Source organism: Antechinus flavipes, chromosome 4 (assembly GCF_016432865.1).
Source record: "Antechinus flavipes isolate AdamAnt ecotype Samford, QLD, Australia chromosome 4, AdamAnt_v2, whole genome shotgun sequence".
NCBI lineage: Eukaryota > Metazoa > Chordata > Mammalia > Dasyuromorphia > Dasyuridae > Antechinus > Antechinus flavipes.
Genome location: NC_067401.1, coordinates 482559022 through 482580242, shown reverse-complemented (window position 1 = coordinate 482580242; position 21221 = coordinate 482559022). Strand labels below are relative to the sequence as shown.

General features: G+C 34.9%; 1 protein-coding gene across 3 annotated transcripts in view; it reads left to right on the top strand.

The window, feature by feature from the left end:
* Positions 1–21221, top strand: part of BTBD8 (BTB domain containing 8) — a 157609-nt gene that overhangs the window by 113961 nt on the left and 22427 nt on the right. The window contains exon 18 of one of the 3 annotated variants that reach the window (XM_051999998.1): positions 16963–17119. The exons of 1 other annotated variant lie outside the window; for it this stretch is intronic. In XM_051999998.1, the coding sequence (XP_051855958.1) occupies positions 16963–16973 (11 nt within the window). In that variant the 3' untranslated portion in view covers positions 16974–17119. Of the gene's footprint in view, positions 1–1466; positions 7356–16962; positions 17120–21221 lie in introns of those variants that run through there. One more of the 3 variants, XM_051999996.1, reaches the window with a different exon arrangement.

Below are 21221 nucleotides of genomic sequence, written 5' to 3'. Positions count from 1 at the left end.
CATTGAAAGCATTATACAATGCTTAAATGTGTGATAGTTTTTCAGTTCTGTTTTTCAGTTAGTTCAGGTTTTCAATGCAGTTTCCAACTCTTTGTGACCACATGTGGGATTTTCTTGGCAAAGATACTAGAGTTGTTTGCCATTTCCTTTTCTGGCTCTATTTTAGATAAGGAAATGGAGATAAATAAGGATGTGTCAGAATAATACAGATAAATGTCTGAGTCCAGATTTGAATTCAGGATATCCTTACTCCAGAACAGGCACACTGTCCATTGCATCACCTGGTTGTCACTTAAATGTAATATAACCCAATCTTCTATCTAATTTTGGTCATCTACATCACTTGCAAATGGCATAAAGATTGTTGTATTAACTTGGATTAAATGAGCTGGCCATCCAGTTATATGTTGTAATCTGTAAAATATGCATGTTTTAAAAACTTCTTGAGTTTTCTAGTATGGATAATTAGTCTCATCTCTTCAAAGAGCATGGATTTTGTTGGGAAGTTTTATAGAGCCTTCTAAGACTCAATGAAATTATTGCATATCACTTGCTGACTTGAAAAACCTAATAATTGATAGGGAATCTATACTTGATTTGGAGCAGGTTATTGACAAAATAATCTTCACATTTGCATCTGTCAAACTCTGATGTGATTTTAACTGAGAAGTCTTATTTTTAAAGATCCTTCAAAGGAACATTTTGTTGACTTGAAGTTAACAAAAAACAGTCTTTTGCCCATTAACAAAAACAATGATCTCTTGCCTTCTACCTTAAGTTATATGATGGCAAAGATGTTGGGAAAAATAATCTTCAAAAGTCTCCTTATTATTTTCATCAGAAATACCATTAAAGTATTGATAGGATATTCACGTAAAGATCATTCAGAGATAGGTGAGAAAGGTAGGGAATTGCAGACAACTTTGTACCATTGCCACTTAAGCGAGAACATCAGCCTAATAATATTCTAAATAGTCTAAATCTGATAGATCCAGATAAATTTAATCTTTGGTAAAACAAATTAATGTGGAAATCTCAGCCAATCCATTCCATTTTATGCTAATTTATTGTCCATTCAGTTTTATCATCAAGTTCACATCAAGTTTCCTGTAGCCTTATGTGAGTTTTTAAGCATCTGGTGAGAAATATGCTGCTTATAATCTAAAGATACACTAATGTTTTGCAAGTGAGCTCACTTTATACCATTATTGCTCTCAACTGCCATATGATTGTTCACATGGGAAGGAGTGCACATTTCTAGCAAAGGTTGTATCTTTTGGTTTACTTGTGATGGGACCATTTGGTATTGGCTCAACTCAAAAAAATGCTTTTAATCTGAGTTTTTTACTTTGGGCTTTTTTCTAATTTTTTTGGAGCTCACAGATGAGTGCAGATGAGACCATGAAAGACAAGAGAAAGAAGGCAAAGCTGCTCATCTTTTATTTTTCTTCTGTTTTCTCTGCTAGGGAGAATGACCTTTGGACTGAAAAGGACAGAACCAAAATGGCTAACAGGTAGATTTGATAAAATAAATAGGGAGAAAATTAAAAGAGCATTTAGCTCTGGCCCTCAAATTCACCATCATCAGACCAACATGAGCTCCGTCATCAAGTGCTGAATTAATTATTTGAAAGATCATGGAGAATAAGAAAGGTATTGCAGGTTTGGAAAAAGGCAAATGTCTCTGTTGTTTTTGTTCTAAATTTTGTTTTTAAGTAAGAAAGTAGTCTATAAATTATAGGTCAATGAGTTTAACTTCAATTCCTCACAAAATTCTAGAACATTACCAAGGGAACCAGGATAACAAAGGGCCTTGAGGTTGTACCCTGAGGATTGGTTGAAAGGACTGGCTTTTTTTAGCCTGAAGAGAGAAGAGTAAGAAGTAAACGAAATAGACTGCAGGACCTAAAGGATAGAGTTCTGAGCTTGGAGACATGAAGACCTGGGTTAAAATGCTACCTCTGACCTTGGCTAGCTATTTGATTGTAGGAAAATCACCACCTCGCAGTCTCAGTTTACTCCTTCCTTCCTGTATCAGAAGGATGATAATGCCAGTAATATCTACTAGTAGGCTTGTTACGAGGCTTAAAATAGACAGTCTGCAAACACTAAAAGGCAATTCAAATGCTGATGAAGAGAACTAAGAATTTGAAGGTTTTTGCTGGGAAGAGGGATTGACTTTCTGCTTGCACCTGAAGGCAAAACTAGGAAAAATGATTGGAAGTTATCAGAGGCAAATTTAGGGCTGGTGGTTGAGGACTGCATTTCTGACCAGGAGAGCCCTCCCAATGTAGAATGAGCTGTTCAGGAAGCAGTGATCCTCTTCTTCCGAATTCTTCAGGTGAAAGAAGGCTAGGTGCCTGCTAGCTATGTTATAGAGTTCTTTTTCTGGCACAGGGGAGGACTTGCAGACCTTCCAAATGAGATCTTCTTGGTTAGGGTGGCAAGGCACTTGAAAAGTTCGGAATTGCTTACGTTATATATATATAACAAAAGGGAATTCCACATTGTCATGTAGCACAAGCTTTTGTAGAGTGAGTGATGTCTCTCACATTCTAATTGATTTAATTTCATACTGACCTTACACTTAAATGATTTGCCTACTAGGTCATGATTTCTCTCCTCTTCCCCTCCTCCCCTTCTCCCCCCCCCCGCCAGTATATTATATCTTTTTCCCTCTCTTTCGTATTTATCATGTAATTTTTAGTGTTATGTTTATTGGTGAATACATTCCTTTAGCACCCTTTAGACTATAAGCTTTATGAGAATGATGACCATATCTTATTTATCAAACTTTGTATTTTTTTGAGCCACTGCTCAGTGTTCTACTTATAGGGATGTTTAATGAATGTTTGTTGAATAATAACATGGGTCATGTATGTAGATCGTTTCTTCAAGTAGCTCCTGATATGCCCATGTTTCTACTATTTTACTTCAAGGGCTGTTCTACAACCTAATAATTGAAAATGTGTCAATTCTTGCTTCTAATTTTAAAATAAACCTATAAAGATCAAATATATTCCAAGAAGTGTTTGGCCCAGCCCTTTTGCTTTTTGTATTATGCTAACCACTATCCAATGTCTGTGTCCTTGAACCAGCTTTTAATTGCCCAGTTTGCAGAGTATATAAAACACATTTATTACCCCAACCCAAGTAATTACTGCTACCTTGAACATTTATGGGTTTTTTTCTGATAGCTTGTGGTATGTGTCTGGGGTATACAAATTGATTTTAATATTAAAACAAGATTAAGAAAGAAATATTTCAGCAAAAAGTAATAAGTGACCATTAGACATAAAATAAGGCAACTATTTTTGAGATCTGATATTTTGAATTACTTGAATAATTTCTTTGCTCACCTCTACCATATTAATGTCTATAATTGAACAACTCCTTTTTTAAAGATAAAAATGTTATGGCCTCACAGCCTTAAATCATTTAGATTAGTATTTAATTGACATTAACAGCAAAAAGTCTTTTCTCTTGACCATGCTGAATCTCTCCCTGCAACTTAAACTCATTTTCTCTGTTATCTTTTGTGTTAAGATCAATAGTAGCTAGTTAGAAATTTTGCATGACTTTTTTCATTGATATAGCACAGCTTGATAGGAGCAGTCTTGGCCTTCCAGATGTGCATTATCATTAAATGGTAAAGGTAATGTTGCATTAGGTTCAGTGATTAACTTTAACTATGTCAGCTAATGCTTTTAAAGTGTTAGGCATTCAAAAATACTTAAAATTTAAGATGCTAGATTTTAATAAGTACTCATTTAATGAGCTATGTATAATTAGTATCTTAAGAAATTAAATTTAAATCTCTGTAGCATTCATTTAAATTTAATGTAATGTTTAATGTAATGAAATTATAATGTTTTCTAGAGTATTTTGGCAGAGCCATTAGCTAACAAGTTTTGGTGCCCAGGGCAAGCAACATGGGGAGATTCATGAAGCAATGCTAAAATCAACTTTGAAATTCAAAATGTAAAAATAATTCAAGCAATTAAGATAACTTTAGTAGACTAAAAGGAAGGAATGGTTACTATAGTTGCTGATGGCACTTCATTTGAACTATTAGCCTTGCTAACTAGGTGTTAAATTTTAGTTGTTAATATCGATGCCCTTCAAATTGCCTGGCTCTTGGGCAAAACCATGGCTAGTTGGCCGTAATTAAAACTATGGACTTTGCGTGTGTTATAGAATTGATAGAGAAAAAAGAATATTAAGATTCTAAGATGCTGTCATTCAGCCTTTAGTTTGCAGATGTTATTTGTCATTCCCGTCTTTTCTTTTACATGCTTGCATCTCTAGCATAGTGTTTGCATATATTATGAAAAAAATTTTAATTGAATTGACTAATATCTTTGTTTATGACTTGCCTAAATATCAGGTCAAGAGTACATACAATAAATCAAGATTTTTCTGAAAAAAAAAGAGTGTGAATATGTATCTGAGATAAGATGAATTTATTAAAATTTCCCCTATTTACTAGTTGATTGTATTCTAGGCATTTGGGTGTGCCCCACTTTTTGTGATTGCCATAATCATAAACTGGTTTTTCTTAATTTACAATTACAAAATGATTTGTCCCTTAAAAAAAAAAAAAAAAAGGACTAGCTTCTCAGTACAATTTCCTCCATTCCCCTCATTAATTCCTCTGAACTATCCGGATAGTTGATCATACCTAAAATGTCAAATCATTCATAACTGCCAGATTCTCCCAGCTGATTTCCTCTTTATGTAATGAGCCTTGTCCTTTCATCTCTTTCTCTGCCTCACTCCTTTTATACCTATTTTTCATTTTCTATGACCTCCAGTCCCTTCACAGACTTAACCCTAAAGTTGAACATTCTTTCAGGTATAGTCCTCTACCCCTCTGAATTCTTTGGCCCCCTGCCCTTGTCCTAATTTCACATCACTTTCAGTAGCTTTCTATATTCCTATTTGCATATTGCTGAGTGCTTCCAGAAAAAATTGTACAATCCTGCCAACTGGGTCCACTACAAATCTGTAATTAAAGAACTTTCCATAATTTCATTTTCCAATAATTTTGGTCCAAAAAATAAAGTTTGAGACAAATTTTCAAGACCTTATTTCCTATAAGATTTGTGTTTTACAATGAGCAGAATCATTTATGGGGACCATGGAAGTGGAGAGGGACTATTGAGTGTTACAAGAGGTTGTGAGAGTGAAGCATTTATTGATGAGATAGTCAATATAATAGATAAAGGAGTTAGGAATTTGGCATATTCCAAACCCAAGAAGCCTGATGTCTTCAGAGGGTAATTCAACATAAATGTTAGTAGGCAGAGGCAAAGTCACCAGGATTCAAGTTTTCCAGCTTTAATGTAAGGCAAACTGTACACTCAAGTTAAAATACTGTCCTCAATGACATACAAGTTTTTAGGAGAATGAACTTATTTGGAAGATGGATGCTGAGAATACTTTTATGTTCAAATTAAATGCTTTTTATTCTTTACTGTTCCTTGCCTGGATTTTTGATAAGGTAAACTAGATCCTAATTGAATTAAGACATTTCCCATTTTAAGCAGAAATGGGACGAATCATGAGCCTGTTTACCAAAAAACAAATCCTGAAAATGAGAACTCAGAAGCTAGAAAATCTGGTGCTACCTGGCACATTAGGGATTTTATCTAATCTTAATGGTCCCTTCTACATGGAAATCTCTTTGTTTTTCCTTCATTGAATGTTGTAACAAGGGCAGGTGAGAATTCTTTGGATGGAACCTAGCAAATCTATAATCAAAAAGACTTTGAGAACAAGACATAAAACAGCTTTAATATATTCTCAAGCTAGAATAGGAATGTTTGTTAGAAAGAAAAAAATTGAAACACTCAGAAGTTCCCAGGAGACAAAACCCAAGAAATCTAATAATCTTTTGGCTTCAGATTATTTTTATTCACATCTTTATTTTCACTAACTTGTAACTGAAATTTAGCATTTCCTTTAATTATGAATGCAGGCTTAGTAATTCTGCCAAAGAGATCCCTGAAACCAAAAGTTAAAAATTTTCAATTTAATTGAATCCCTTCATTTTACTAGTGATGAAACTTAGAAAGAGGAAGTGTTTCACCTATTAGTTTCAGAACTGAATCCAAGTCTAGGTGATTCCTAAGATCAGAGCTTTTTTTCCCATTCTTCATAGAGATAAGCACATTTTAATTGGGAGACTACCTCAAAGGAATGAGGAGGACTTCAAAGGTTCTCTAGTAGGACAATTTCACAAAAGGTGAAACATTGTTGGGATAGGACTTTCAGCAGCATTCCTCAAATTACATTATAATTGAGGAATGAGCCCATGGATTGGAGAACCTACAATGGCGAGACATGATTTGACTTGACAGATTTTGCTAAGACTTGAGATGCGGTTTATAACTGAACTATAACTTTGGAGGAGAAAGGATAGATAAAATGGCAGCAGGTGATGAGAGAGGGAGCACTAAGAAGTTACACCAATAAAGAATCCCAGGAAATGGACGAAAGGCTTGGTGGAAAGCATTTAGACAAAAAATGTCTCCACTCCTCAGTTAGAAATTATCAGGCAGAATTTCCCTGTCTTCAAAAGGTGAAGAAACCAATAAGATACAATCATAGACATGATGAAAACTCCAAATGGAGTGGTCTTTCCTCTTAGCATTTGTAATAGAGGAATGTAATGCTGAGAGTACCTTGTTATGCACACAAGATGTTTGAAGAACAGATTTCCACCATTCAGAAAGGTAGGACAATCTTTTCTGAAACTGTACAAGAGAAGTCAGTTTAGGAAGAAAGAAAAGCTCTTTTGAATGAAATTCTGTAAATACAAAGACAACATTGAAGAGAAGAGAAGGTAACGAAAGAGACTAATTGGATGCAGAGGAAATTTGTCAAACACTTTTAATTTTTAAAATATATATATATGTATAGAAGATAGAAGCAAGGACAGATAATGGAGAATCCGCAAAAATACTATTAAGACTAATGTTAGAAATGGTAAATCTCAGAATGAGATGATATTGGGTAAAGAAATCTAAGATTACCTCCTCAATAAAATGGCTTCTGTTTGATTTTAGAGGTTTTCATTAGGTTGAGGAAAAGACGAAAAGGGATTAATCCTAGGGTAGAAAGGAAAGTAAGAGACATTGGAGAAAAGTAATCCTTTAAGTTTTCTATGTTAAAGTGAAAGGAGTGGAGTGCAGTGAGCTGGAATGATTAATACAAGATGATAGGAAGAGGAGCATCCACATATTCCTAGTGTGTTTACCTTAGTTGCATGAACTATGTCTTTAACACACTAAAAACTGTAAACTGTTTGTGGAGCCAGAATCAGTGATTTTCAAAAGATGAATTATCAAAAAGGGGATGAGGGGGGAAAAAATGGAGTCTGCAAACTATATATAGCCTATATGAGCCATATAACAGTTTGATTTTAATCCTTGGCAAAATCCTACAAGGTGATATTAAAGGGATGAGTTGTGAACATCTGAAAAGGAAGCAGTAATCACAAATAACTCACATAACTTCATAAAAAATGTTATGCCATCTCTTAAATCATTTATTTTTTGTCATGGTTACTAGAATCTTAGATCCAGGAAATGCTAGCTAGGTTTTAGCATTATTTCATAAAGGTGTAACGCTATTTTGTTGACAAAGTGGGGAGCTATGGATTAAGTGCTGGTGTGGTTAGAATAATAATCTGGCCAAAAAAATAGGCTAGTGCTTCACTATAAACTATGAAGAAGTGCTTCTTGGATCTCTGCTTGACCTAGGTCATTTAGCATTTTCATCAAAAACTTAAAAGGCATAATATGTGGCAAGCTTATCAAAGTTAGCCAACACAAAGCTATGAAAATAATGGGATTCAAAAAAGATCTTGAAAAGTCAGAACATCAGGTTAATAAGATGAAACTTAATAGTGATAAATAAAATTCTTGAGAAAGTAGTTGGAGGATACGAATTGTTTCCAAAAGAATTGTATAACACATGAAAACAAGTTCTAAATCATTAATGGTAATAGGAATGCAGATATACTCACACGATGCTAATTGGTAGATGACCCCCCCCAAAAAAAAAAAAAAAAAAAGAAAAGGGATGTGAGAATACCAGGAAAAAAAAAAAAAACTATTGTGATAGTACTTTGTGTCAAGTCTATGAGCATTTGAGGGATATATATATATTTGTCTCTCTGATCAGTAAACTAGAGGATCTGAACTCCAACATATCTCATCTATTTGGATGTTTCTTTCAATGACGCTTCCTAAGTCACCCATGTCTTCCCATCCTGGTGACTCTTGCCCATATAACCACATATAATTTGTTAGGAGTGGAAAGAGAAAGAATGATCCGTGAGAGTGGAGCTTCAGAGGCCATATAACCCAAACCCCTTATTTTACAGATACAGCAATAATAAGCATTTTTATTAAGTGACTAGGAAAACAAAGCAAAAATACAAACTGCATTAATCTTCAAAGTATTTGATTCTAATTGGAAGCAAGTAAAGAAGCTGAAGTCTTGGGAAGTTGATTACTTGCCTAAGATAAAACCATGTAGGATTAAAAATAAAATCATAAAACTATGTAGAATTCAAACTTAGGATCTTTGAGTTCCAAGATCAGTTCTTCCACTATAATGTACTTGAAGATAACTGTCGTATCTCCTTCCCCATGCAGAACATTATCAATTCCTTCATGTGACCTCCATATGGTTTCAAGTTCTAGTGTCCTTAGAATTCTGGTAACCTCCTCTAGATTACCTTCCAAACTATAAATGTCCTTCCTACAACAGAGTCCTGAGAGCTGAACACAATATTCCAAATGTCATCTTGTCAAGGAAGAATGGCCAAGATAGTAAGACTTTTCGTGTCCAATAGAGCCAGACACTTTTTATTAATGCAGCCTAAGGACAAGGTAGCTTTTCTTCTGGTAAATCATATTGTTTATTCACATTTGAGTTTGCAGTCCACTGAAGCATGGAAATTCTTCTCATGTGGACTACTGTCTAGTGATGTTTGCTTCTTTATGACTTTGTACAGCTAATTCTTTTTAACTCGGGTCAGTCAAGCAGAATTTGTCTATTATGTGCCAGACAATGCATCAAGCTCTCGGGATACTAAGAAAAAAAACAATCCTTGCCCTCAATTGCTCATCATCTCCCACCATCTGTGGGAGACAACATGCAAGCAATATATGGATAGGATCAACTGAGAGTCATCTCAGATGTAAGGTGTCAGTATTAAAGAGGACTAAATAGGGTTTTTTGTGAAAGGTGGGACTTAAGCTGGCACTCAAAAGAAACCATGGAAGCATGAGTGTGGAGAGCAAACAGTGACAATATTCTGAGCTGAGACAGAGATCAGTGTCACTACAAATCAAATTTGCATTTATTCCTGTTGAATGACAATTCAGTAACTGCAGTGCTCAAGTTTATCAAGATTATCTTTCAATCCTGTTTCTGTCATTCAAAATAGCACTTTATTTAATACTGTGTCCCCACCATTACTGATCCCTTAGTCTAATAGACATACCAAAAAAGAAAATGTTTGTGTAAATAGTTATAGATGAGTTCAAGCTTCTTACTGATCTTTGCATTTCTTTCCAAACACTCAAGTGTTTGGATCAAATGTAACAATACAATCTAAAATTTCACCATCAAAAATTTGATAGCCATCAAAGCTGAGATCATATAGTTCAAAGAATATTCCTCCTTTATAAAAATCAGAATGTTCCTATTGCCAGTCCTAAAGCATCCTCCTGATCTCCTTGATTTTTCAAAGATCCAGTATGCTGCCTTACCCAAGTCCTACTTTGATGGAATTTCAGATGCATATTCAGGCCTCCCTTTCTCCACTAGTCTCCTGAGACTTTCCAAAGATCCCTTCATCAGTCCTGGATCCCTGGCTGTTGGCTAGTAGCCTTTGTATTTACCCCAGGGCCTTCCCTAGTGCTCCAGAGGCCAGCCTCTGAGCAGACTTATCTTGGATCCCTAGCTCCTGCTTCCCTGGATTCTAGCTTCTGAACTCCCATCATACAAACCATATTTCCCAAGTCCCACTGCTTGCTCCCTTAATCCCAGCCAGCTCAACCATAGATCTGCCCCCTTTTCACTCTTCTTTCTGTAGTGCTGCTTCATAGATGACAAACTTCCCCTTCTATCTTCTGGCTGTCACCAAAACTTGATAGGCGACCATCCCCAGCTTCCTTTTCTGTCCCTGGTTGCACTCTCATAAGCCCCTCCCTACACATCCACTGGCTCCCTTACCACTCCTACTCATTGCCAATATTATAACCTTTCCTACCTTGAGGGCCATTTAATCCAAATGAATTACCTTCTCAAGATTTGGTAGTAGTTCCCCATTGACCCCACAGAGACACTCTTCTTCCTTCCCCACAGTCTTTCTAACACAATTCTTACCCTCATATTGGGAACTTCAACATATATATCTATTTGAGGAAACACTTCTAATTCTTTAATCTGCCCATTTTCCATGACCTGCTCTTCCACCTCCCCTCTGTGAGATGATCAGAGCCTTGATCTTGCTGTGACTCAGAAGAATTCCATTTTCACTTTCATGGACTCTGAAATTCCTTTTTCTGATTATTTAATCATTCTGTCTTAGCATCTGCCTTACAATTATGAACCCTGGCTGCACCATGATCTCAGTTCTTCAACTCTCTCAGCTCTTTCCCAGGATAATATCCCCACATTGATTACTCTTCTCCATTCCTTAGTACTACTCTTTGGTGAATCAGTTCAACTACATTGTATCCTCCATTCTACAGACCAGTGTCCCCTTGTTTTATCAGTACTTATTCTTTGCCCTAATCTTGGTTTATTCTTATACTTCACTCCCTTTTTACCTATTCATGTAAAACTAAATAGAGCTTAATACATAAAACTATTGATCTGAATTCATTACATATATTACTGGGTTCTCACTGCAAGAAGTCTTTCCTAATCCTCTTTCCCCCTGTTTTCTGAGATTATTCCCAATTTATGCCATATCTTTCTTGTATGCACATAATGGTTTATATGTTGCCTTCATTTTTAGAAAGTAAGCTCCTTGAGGGAAGGAAGCAAGTTTTTGCTTTTGTTTTATCCCCTGAACTTAGAACATAGAACTTTGTACATGTTTGTTGACTAGCCGATTTCTTCATCATGGCATGGAGATAACCCTGTATTCTTAACATTGCCAGAATGTTGAAGGTTGTGGCTGATTCTAACATATAAGAAACAGTTTCTTTGAGTGAGTAGATACAGCTTATCTGTATGGAGATAAGGGTGAAGGTAAAGAAGAAATTATAAGGAAAGCAGAAAATGGGTGAGAGGGGAAGATGTGTAGGGAGTTGAGTGAGATCAACTGATGATCTCTTTTTTCTGAAGACCAGCTTCATATGTATGTCTAGAGAGAAGTTGCCATCAATAGACCAGCGGTTTGATGATGAATTGTTTGACTGTGGCAATGAATGAATCAAAGAAAAATCCACAATTTCCCTCAGTCCTGTATGGTTTCCTTCTTATTCTTCAGTGATTGTGGCAGAGGAGGTGGAAAAGAGAGTAGAGAATGTTTTTAAAAATCATAATTTTAGACTATAAATAATTACTTAGCTGACAGTACTCTCAATGTGAGATCCTTGTCTATTGATCATTATGAATAGAAATACTATTGTAGCAACTGAATCACATCAATTTTTAAAGTATCACTTTAAAGTATTCACTTAAGTGAAACAGGAACACAAAATGAAAGTGTAGCTAAATGGAAGTTTGACTAATTCATTGGATAATATAAGAGTTGTTAGATATATTTGTGTGCATATAGCCTCTGTCCAGAGGCCAGAAGAAATTCTATGTCATGAGATACTTGGTCTCTTTAATTACAAAGGATTTGTGAAAATGATCACCATGAAGATAGTTACAGCTAATGCACTAACATTATAGCAGAGACCTTTAATTATTATTGCTATTAAAAGAATTCTTAACCTTGTTTTTCAAAAATATTTTGAAAATTGTATTTCAGTATAATTGATTCCCATTTTAATCCTATGTTTCATTTTATGAGTATAAAAACATGATTCTGAGAAGAGGTTCATAGGCTTCATCATACACACACACACACACACACACACACACACACACACACAGGATGAAGAACTTTTATCAGTAGTGGTTTTTTTCTCTGTTTTATCTCTCTATGATTTAGGTATCAGGACTATTTTTGTCTCAAAGGAGTTTAGTAGTATTCCTTCTTTCTCTCTTTTTGCTAACAATTTATGTAATATTTGAATTAATTTTTCTTTGTTTAATACAATGTAAATCTGTGCCTAATTTTCTCCTTTGGGAGTTCATTTTAAAGCTTACTTAATTTCTTAATACCTTAAGTATCCAAATAATCTTAATAATCCAAGGAATATTATCCAAAAAACATTGTAAGAAATAAAATTGAATACACTTTAACAGATAAACAAAAGATTGTTGATGGGGAAGTCATTGCCAAATAAAAATTTTTATGTACAGACAGGTCACTGAATTGTTGAAAAAGGTGTCAAAATCAATACAAAATTAAAATTATAAAAATAAGAAGATATAATACTGTTGAGCTAACATATTTAAATAAACAATATTATATCCCCAAAGTAGAAAATGGATAAAAGAAGAAATATTAACACAAACTATCACAATCTTAATAGGAAATTTAACTAGCATAAATTAATCTCCACAATGAGGAAACCAAAAGAGCCCAACAAACACTTGATCTACCAATAAACACTTGATCCACCAGCAAACACTTGATCTTGCCTACTGGAAATAAATGGCAGTCAAGGGTCGGCACTGATTTAGAATTTAAATACATTTGCAACATCTTATGGTGGACAATGATGGGAAATTATCTGGAAGTATTACTGTAAAGGGCTGAAACTCTGAGCAGATGCACTTGGACAACCGAGCATTTAAGGCTAATTACTTATTGGATAATAACTCTATTAGCATATGCTTGGATGTTCTGTGCTGGTTCGATTTGTTGGTGTGTACAGAGAATTGTAAGAGGGATTAGAGGGTGGAGTAAGACAATCCAGAGTTACTTTTTGGAGGTAGAAGAAAAAGAAGGTGTGGAGATTGCTGTGTCCATTCCCTTCAATTCTACCCCTAAGATCAAGAATAAAGACCAAGGACTTTTGCTTATCCTGACTCCTGCTGATTCTAAGGCATCCAGGGTGCTAATTCTGCCTTCACATTATACCTCAGAAAACATTGAGAAAGAAAAAAACAGTTTTCTGTAAATTTGAAAACATACCTCTCTAAGCTGGATCATTCAAAGAATATTTAAGGATGAACCTGGAAGGACAATGAACATAGAAAAAATGAAGATAATTTGTCAATTTTCTGCAATAAGCTCATCTTTCTGTCATTGACAGTGAAGCTTCAACATTTTCATAATAGTATAGCTTCGGATGTGCATGCTGCATTTGTAAATAAAAAGGCACTAAAATATGCAAGGATCAATATCTGCACTAGTAAACACAGAAAATATCCCTGAGGAAGATGACATAATTGTGAGGTCATTGACACATCGATGTTCATGTTATCTGAAAAGACAGGAGGGTCCAAATGCTTGGAATAAACCAAGGAATTTATCTTCAAATGGCTCTGTGATCTCTTCAATGTATCTCCATAATTTTTGCATTTCTTGTCTATAGGTCCGCCATGGTGAGCTGAGACAGAGGGAGATTCACCCAATAGCCTGTTGAAGGCTTTCCCTGAGTTTTCTTGACATCATTATCCCTTGGCTACTCCTTACTCTCCCTATTGATTAACCCTACTCTTTTGTTGATTATACCTTACTCTAATGATATTCTTTGTAGTAATTCTCCACAATGTTTTGTTTGTGAGATAATGATAGTCCATTGGTGTCTGTCATAGTGCCTCTCCCTTGCCTTTTTGGTGATCCTTTCAGTTTTTTGGAAATAATAGTGTTCCATGACTCAAGGACATAGATTAAAAAAAATATTAGTATTGAAAAGATGGGATTTTGTTTCAGAAAGAAGTGTGGGATTATTAAAGAATTTTGCAGTTTTCCAAAGGCAACCTTTCTTCCTACTGTTCATCTCCAAACCCAACTCACTGTTCATATGTAATCTTTCCAAAATATATCTACTGATGAAAAAGATTGTTCATTTGACTGCATATCAAATCAGAGTTTTGACAAAAGGCATTATTCAATTAGTTTCACTTGTATGAATAGTTAAACAAAACTTTTGATTTCACGTGGATCTCATTTTGTACCCCAGTAGAAAGCACAGTAGCTGGCACAAAGTAGGGTTTTTAAATGTTTATTGAATTGATTTTGGTGAAGTAATAAGAACCATAAAGGATGTCACCATCAGAAAAATATATAACCAAAAAAAGAGAGAGAGACTGGAGGCAAGTCTTCGTGTTCCATTGGTATCTTTGCCATATCAAGAGATTCTGAGGAAATTCCTTGGCTGTTCAACTTGTAGAGGAATCATGGAAGAGCAAGAACAAGAGTCTTACAAAATGATGAGACATCGAGAGGTTGTGGTCTTCATGGCTGTAGAAAGAACCTATATCAAAGAAATCACTGGGTCAGTTTAATGAACATTAAGTACCTACTGTATATAAATCAGACAAGAATGACAAATGTCTCTGCCTCTGAGGACTTGTATTCTGCCCCATGGCAACAAAATTTTAAAAGATAAATTCAAGGCTATTTGAATTACAAGGGGAGGGGAACAAAATTATGAGAAAAGCCTATTTGTATGGAGATAAGGGTGAAGGTAAAGAAGAAATGTATTTTATGCATGGGAAAGAGTCTGCATCAATCCAGTGGAGAGAGGTAAGATACTGAGTTTGGAAATGACCAGGTGGCTAGTTCAGCTGGGGCATAAAGTGTATTGTGATGTCTGGAAAGAGGTTATTGCCTGATTCTGTCAGGCTTTAGAAGGAGCTAAAGCTCTTTAACATTTAATCAAGCTAAAACGTTTCATTTTATTCCTCTATGTGTATCTATTTTCTCTGCTGCTGATGCTAGATATATTTGTGGGAGAGTGCTTCCAGGTTTGTGAAAAAAGCTTACTCTGTCGATTCAGGAAGTGCCTTTGCTTTGAGCTAATTGTATCCTCTGGCTGACTATTAAAAGCAAATATACTAACAGGGGCTTGTGAGCTATAGGATTAGAGGCAATCATCCAGGCTTCTGTCCTATGAGTTGGGAATTGTTCCCAAGCACTACACCATAAGAGCTAATGCTTCCTGCATTTTCTCTCTCCTTTCCACTTCCAGCTCCTGCTCTAGGAACTATAATCAAATCAATATTGCTATTGCTTCTGAAAAAAGGATTGTCATTTAACTTTTTTACAATCCGACTTAACCATCTCTGACCATGTGTTCCCTATTAGAATGTAAGTTCCTTAAAGGCAGGTTCTGTCTTGTTTTTGTATTTGTAGCCCCAGCTCTTAGCAAAGCACCTGGCACGTGGAAGGCAGTTTATAAATGTTTCCATTCACTAACTTGTTCCTTCAACTCCCTTGGGGCAGATGGTACAGGAATGCTAAGGAAAAAGATGTCTACTTAAGTTCTTTACAAAATTTTTCCTTTACCCATGTCCATGTGACTCTCAAAAATATTTATGATTTTTCTACTTTTAAAACCAAAAGAATAAATCAAATTTATCAGAATATAAGTGTTATAATCACTAGTCCATGTATTGGTGCAAAGTAAAAGAATGGCACCAATGTCAAAAGACATTGGATCACACCCCAATAGATATATGCTCAAAGATTCAAGCAATTAATGGTCATGAAAAATACTCCAAATCACTTAATGACTAGAGAAATGGTTATTAAGCGTTTCTGAGTTTCTCCTTCACACCTGTCAGATAGGTGATGTTGGCCAAAAAATAAATAAAATAAAAAAAGGAAAACAACAAACATTGAAGGGGTCATGGGGAAATAAGCACATTGATGCACTGTTGGTAGATCTGTCAATTGGTACTATGCCCAAAATGTTACTAAACTCTGCATACCTTCTGATATGTAAATAACTATTAAATCTTTGAGCAAAAAATATTTTGAGTGACTGCAGTGGCAAAGAATAGGAAATTGAAGGAGTCATTTGGGGAATGACTGAATAATATTTTGAGTGACTGCAGTGGCAAAGAATAGGAAATTGAAGGAGTCATTTGGGGAATGACTGAATAATATCTACATGTTTTTGTTCAATTTTGTCCAACTCTTCATGACACCAATTCTGGGGTTTTCTTGGCAAAGATACCAAATTAATTTTGTCGTTTCCTTCTCCAGCTTATTTTACAAACAGAGAATTAAGGCAAACAGAGTTAAATGACTTCTCCAGGGTCACACAACTACTAAATGCCACATTTAAACTCATATAGATCAATCTTCCTGATTCTAACCCCAGTGCTCTATCCACTGTACCACCTAGCTGCCCAGTATATCCATGTAATTTAATATTATTGAATCATAAGAGGTATCAGAAATAAGTTTGAGAAAGAGCAGGGAAGGGTTGCATGAACTGATGCAAATTAAAGTGAACAGAAGTAGGGAAACAATTTACACAAAAACATTGTAAAGACTAACAATTTTGAAACATTTAAATACTATGATCAATACAATGACCACAATTGATCAACCACAATTCCAGAGGACTGATGATGAATGCTGCCCACATTTTACCAAAAAGGAGATAAGGATTTTTAGTCATAAGCCAGTGTGGAAATATGTCTTGCTTGATTATACATATTTGTTGTAAAGGTTTTCTTTTTCTTTTTTTCTAATGGAGTTAAAAGCTTGTCAATTAAAAGAAAAAATTTAAAAGCATCAGCTCCTATAAACAGATAACTGAAAGAACTACTTAGGAGTTGTCAGGAAACTCTTGTGCCCAGGTTAATAGCATATGACCAATTAATCTTTTTCATGTTTATTCAAATCTATAGCACTTTATTAAATAGAAGTTTAAAAGTGTCCTTGAAGAGAAGAAAAGAAGAAAAAATGATGAAAAATCTCCTAACATATGTGATTATGTAATTCCTGGAAAAAAAGTGGCCCTTAAACTAACTGAAAATGGCTAATATTAAAAACAAAACAAAAATTTTTTTACCTGGGGTGTTACATGATTAAGCAATTTGTCCAGGGTCACACAGCCTACATGTTTCATAAAGCTTACAGATCCTCAGTGAGGCTTGCACCAAAGTCTTTCCCACTCTAAACCTAGGTCTCTATCCACTGCATCATGATGCCTTCCTATGACAATAATAATGAGCAGGAAAAAAAAACTGGACATTTTGCTGCCAGACAAAACTGACAAAAGATAATTTTATTGGCAATTCGAAAGAAAAAGTGGCACTGACTTCAGACACCACTAAACAACTTTCACTGAAGAAGAAAGGTTTTTTTAGAATGACTGGTTATGGTCAAAGCACTAGCTCAGAGGTCCTCAATTAAAATTTATCATGTAAAATAGATTATTTTGATTATATAAAAAAAGTTTTTGCACAAATAAAACCAATAAGACCAAAATTGTAAGGAAAGCAGAAAATGGGTGAGAGGGGAATTTTGCAACAATTATCTCTGATAAAAAATTAATTTCTCAAATATATAGAAAACTCAGTTAAATTTGTAAAAAATACAAGTCATTTCCCTGTCAATAAATGCTCAAAGGATATGCACTGGCAATTTTCAGAGAGACAAATCAAAGCTGCCTGTAATCATATGAAATAATGTTCTAAATATTTAGAGAAATGCAAATTAAAACAACTCTGAGGTACCACCTCACACCTATGAAATTAATATGACAAAAAAAGGAAAATGTTGGATACTAGAAGGGATATGGGGAAACTGGGACACTTAATTGGAATTGTGGAATTGTGGATTGATCCATTAATTCTGGAGAGTAACTTGGAACTGTGCCCAAAAGCCAATAAAACTATACCACATACCCTTTGATTCAGCAATACTACTACTAGGTCTGTCTCCCAAGGATATCCAAAAAACAGGAGGGAGGCCTCTTTGTACAAAAATATTTATAACAGCTCTTTTGTGGTGGTTAAGAATTGGAAATCATAGGAATGCTTATCAATTGGGGAATGGCTAAACAAGTTATGGGATAGGATTGCAATGGAATATTATTGTTCTGTAAGAAATGATAAATAGGATAATTTCAGAAAAATTTACATGAACTGATGCTGAGTGGAACAGAATCAGGAGAATTGTACTGCAACATTGTGTGAGAGTCAGCTATGATAGACTTAACTCTTGTCAGTAATACAGTGATCCAAGTTGATTCCAAAGGACTAATGATGAAGCATACTCTCTGCCTCCAGAGAAAGAACTGATATTTGAATATAAACTTTAACTTTTCCATTTTTTCTCTTATTTGTACAAAATGACTAATATGAAAATGTTACAGTTGCACATATCGAAACTACATCTGATGGCTTACCATTTCAGGAAGTGGGGAAAGAGGGAGGGATAGAATTTGGAATTCAAAACCTAAATAATGTTTTATAAAAAAAATTTTAAAGCTGATCAGCAAATCAATCTGCATTCAGTAAGCTCCTACATTCTCTATAACTTGGATCAAGACATAATCAGCATGTTTAACAAATTGACTAATAACTGGAATGTATAGCCAGGAACTGGGCTGAGTATTGAAGGCATGGAGGTAAATGCTACATAGTCCCTGCCCTCAACCTTTATTCTAGAAATGAAAGGACAACTTGCTTACAGATAAATCATAGGTACAAAATATATTTGTATTTATATCTGTATGTAAGAATGTGGAAAATCAAACTGATTTCAAGGAGAAAGGGAAGGTAGATGAAATCATAACTGGAGAAATGATGGAAAAGATTTGTATCATTTAAGTTAAAATTATAAACTGTCTGAATTAGGAAAATCTAATCTAATCTAAAGAACAATGGTTTGGATCAGAGGTTTCTCTTTCAGACTCACCAAAATAGAAAACATGACTGAGATATGGATGAAAAGCATTGGAAATCATCTATATGGACCAAGCACTTGACTCCATGTTAACACCCAGATTTGCAACATAAGCTTGTATAAGCTCCTTACATCAAAAAAGTTGATGTAACAGTTACTTCGTGCTACTTTATCCTCTTGTCTAAGTTGCAGGGTGTGAACTATCCAATGTTTATCTCATTCCCTCAAATTATTTTTTAAAAATCCACTAACATATGTAAAATGTATTCTATTCATTTCACCTTGACATCATCTTTAACAATGACCAGACTTGGAAATTTCTAAAAATTCCCTCCATTCACACCTCCTACTGTAGCATCTGTACCTATCTGGATAGTTATATTTGGTGGTGTGTTTTGCCTTGCCATAACTGGGATCGTATTACTGGTTATGTCAGGAATCCAGAAATGGGGAAGAAAAAACAAGTTTCTGCTGAAATGGTGCATGGTAAATAATCACAAAAACATCAACAATAATAATAATAATTAGCATTTATGTAGCACTTTAAGATATGCAAAGCACTTTACAAATATTTCATTTCATAACTCCGGGAGACTGGATAAAATTATCCACATTTTACTGATGAGGAAACTGAGATATCCCAGAGATGTTAAATGACTTTTTCGGATTCATACTCCTACTAAGTGTCTAAGGGAAGATATGAACTCAGATCGTCTTCACTTTAGTATCCACTGACACCCAAAGTGATGATCCCTATGATACATTAGATCCCAAAGGAGGTTAGCAATGTGCTTTCTTCATCAGAGTTCCTATGGATGGTTGTGATACTGCTACATCAGGCCAGAGTCAGAAGTAGAGCAGGGGAACTGAGAGCTATCATGGTACATTGGAAAGTTTGCCAGACTTGGATTTGAAATTCTTAGCTTGAATCCTAGATCTTCCACTTAATGAGTTGTGACCATGAACAAGTTATAGCCTCTCTGGACCTCAGTTTCCTCATCTGAAAAATAAGGGGGTTGGATTAAACAGCCTCTAAGATCCCTTCTTTTTTTATTATAGGTTTTTTTTTTTTACAAGATTTATGCATGGGTAATTTTTCAGCATTGACAATTGCAAAACCTTTTGTTCCAATTTTTCTCCTCCTTCCCATCACCCCTTCCCCCAGATGGCAGGTAGACCAATACATGTTAAATATGTTAAAGTATAAGTTTAATATTCTTTTTGTACAGCAAAATAACTGTATGGACATGTATACATGGATATGTATACATAGTTATTTTACTGAACAAAAACAATCAGACTTTTAAGTAATGTACAATTAGCCTGTGGAGGAAATCAAAAGTGCAGGCGGACAAAAATAGAGGGATTGGGAATTCTATGTAGTGGTTCATACAAATTTCCCAGAGTTCTTTTGCTGGGTGTAGCTGGTTCAATTCATTACTGCTCTATTGGAACTGATTTGGTTCATCGCATTGTTGAAGAGGGCCACGTCCATCAGAATTGATCATTATATAGTATTGTTGAAGTGTATAATGATATATATATATATATATATCATTTCCTGGTCCTGGTCCTGCTCATTTCACTCAGCATCAGTTCATGTAAGTCTCTCCAGGCCTTTCTGAAATCATCCTGCTGGTCATTTTTAAGGTCCCTTCTAATGCTAAATATTGGATTCTATGTGTCTGGAGCCCATAACTAGTGCCAAAATATAGTCTAAGGTCAATTGTCTCCCAGTGGCAGAAAAAAATGAATATCTAATTAGCAAGAATTAGTTAAAATAAGAAGCTGATAGAGGGCACATTTCCCATCCTTGGCCCCCAAAATAAGACCCCAGGGATTTTTTAATTAAAAAAAAATAAAAACATAAAAGGAAAATAAAATAACATTGAACATTGTCATGTGCCCAACAGAACATTAGAGAGGACTCAAAATATATGTTACTAGTTCAAAAAAGAATATATAATAGAAGAAATATCATGAGTGTCCATCTTTGCTTCCTTGTAGGTTGTTCTTTTATCTATGTACTTTTTTTTAACTTTATTCTTTTTCCCCCTTTCATCCTTCTTACCTCCCCCAAGTAGATTATAGTTCAACATAGATATATTTATAAATACATATATAAATATATACATACATACAAAACCCCACATTTACATATCCCCTCCTACACATATATACATATACATTCATATCCATCCACAGACCACACACATAAACATATCTATATACACACACATACATATGCATACAT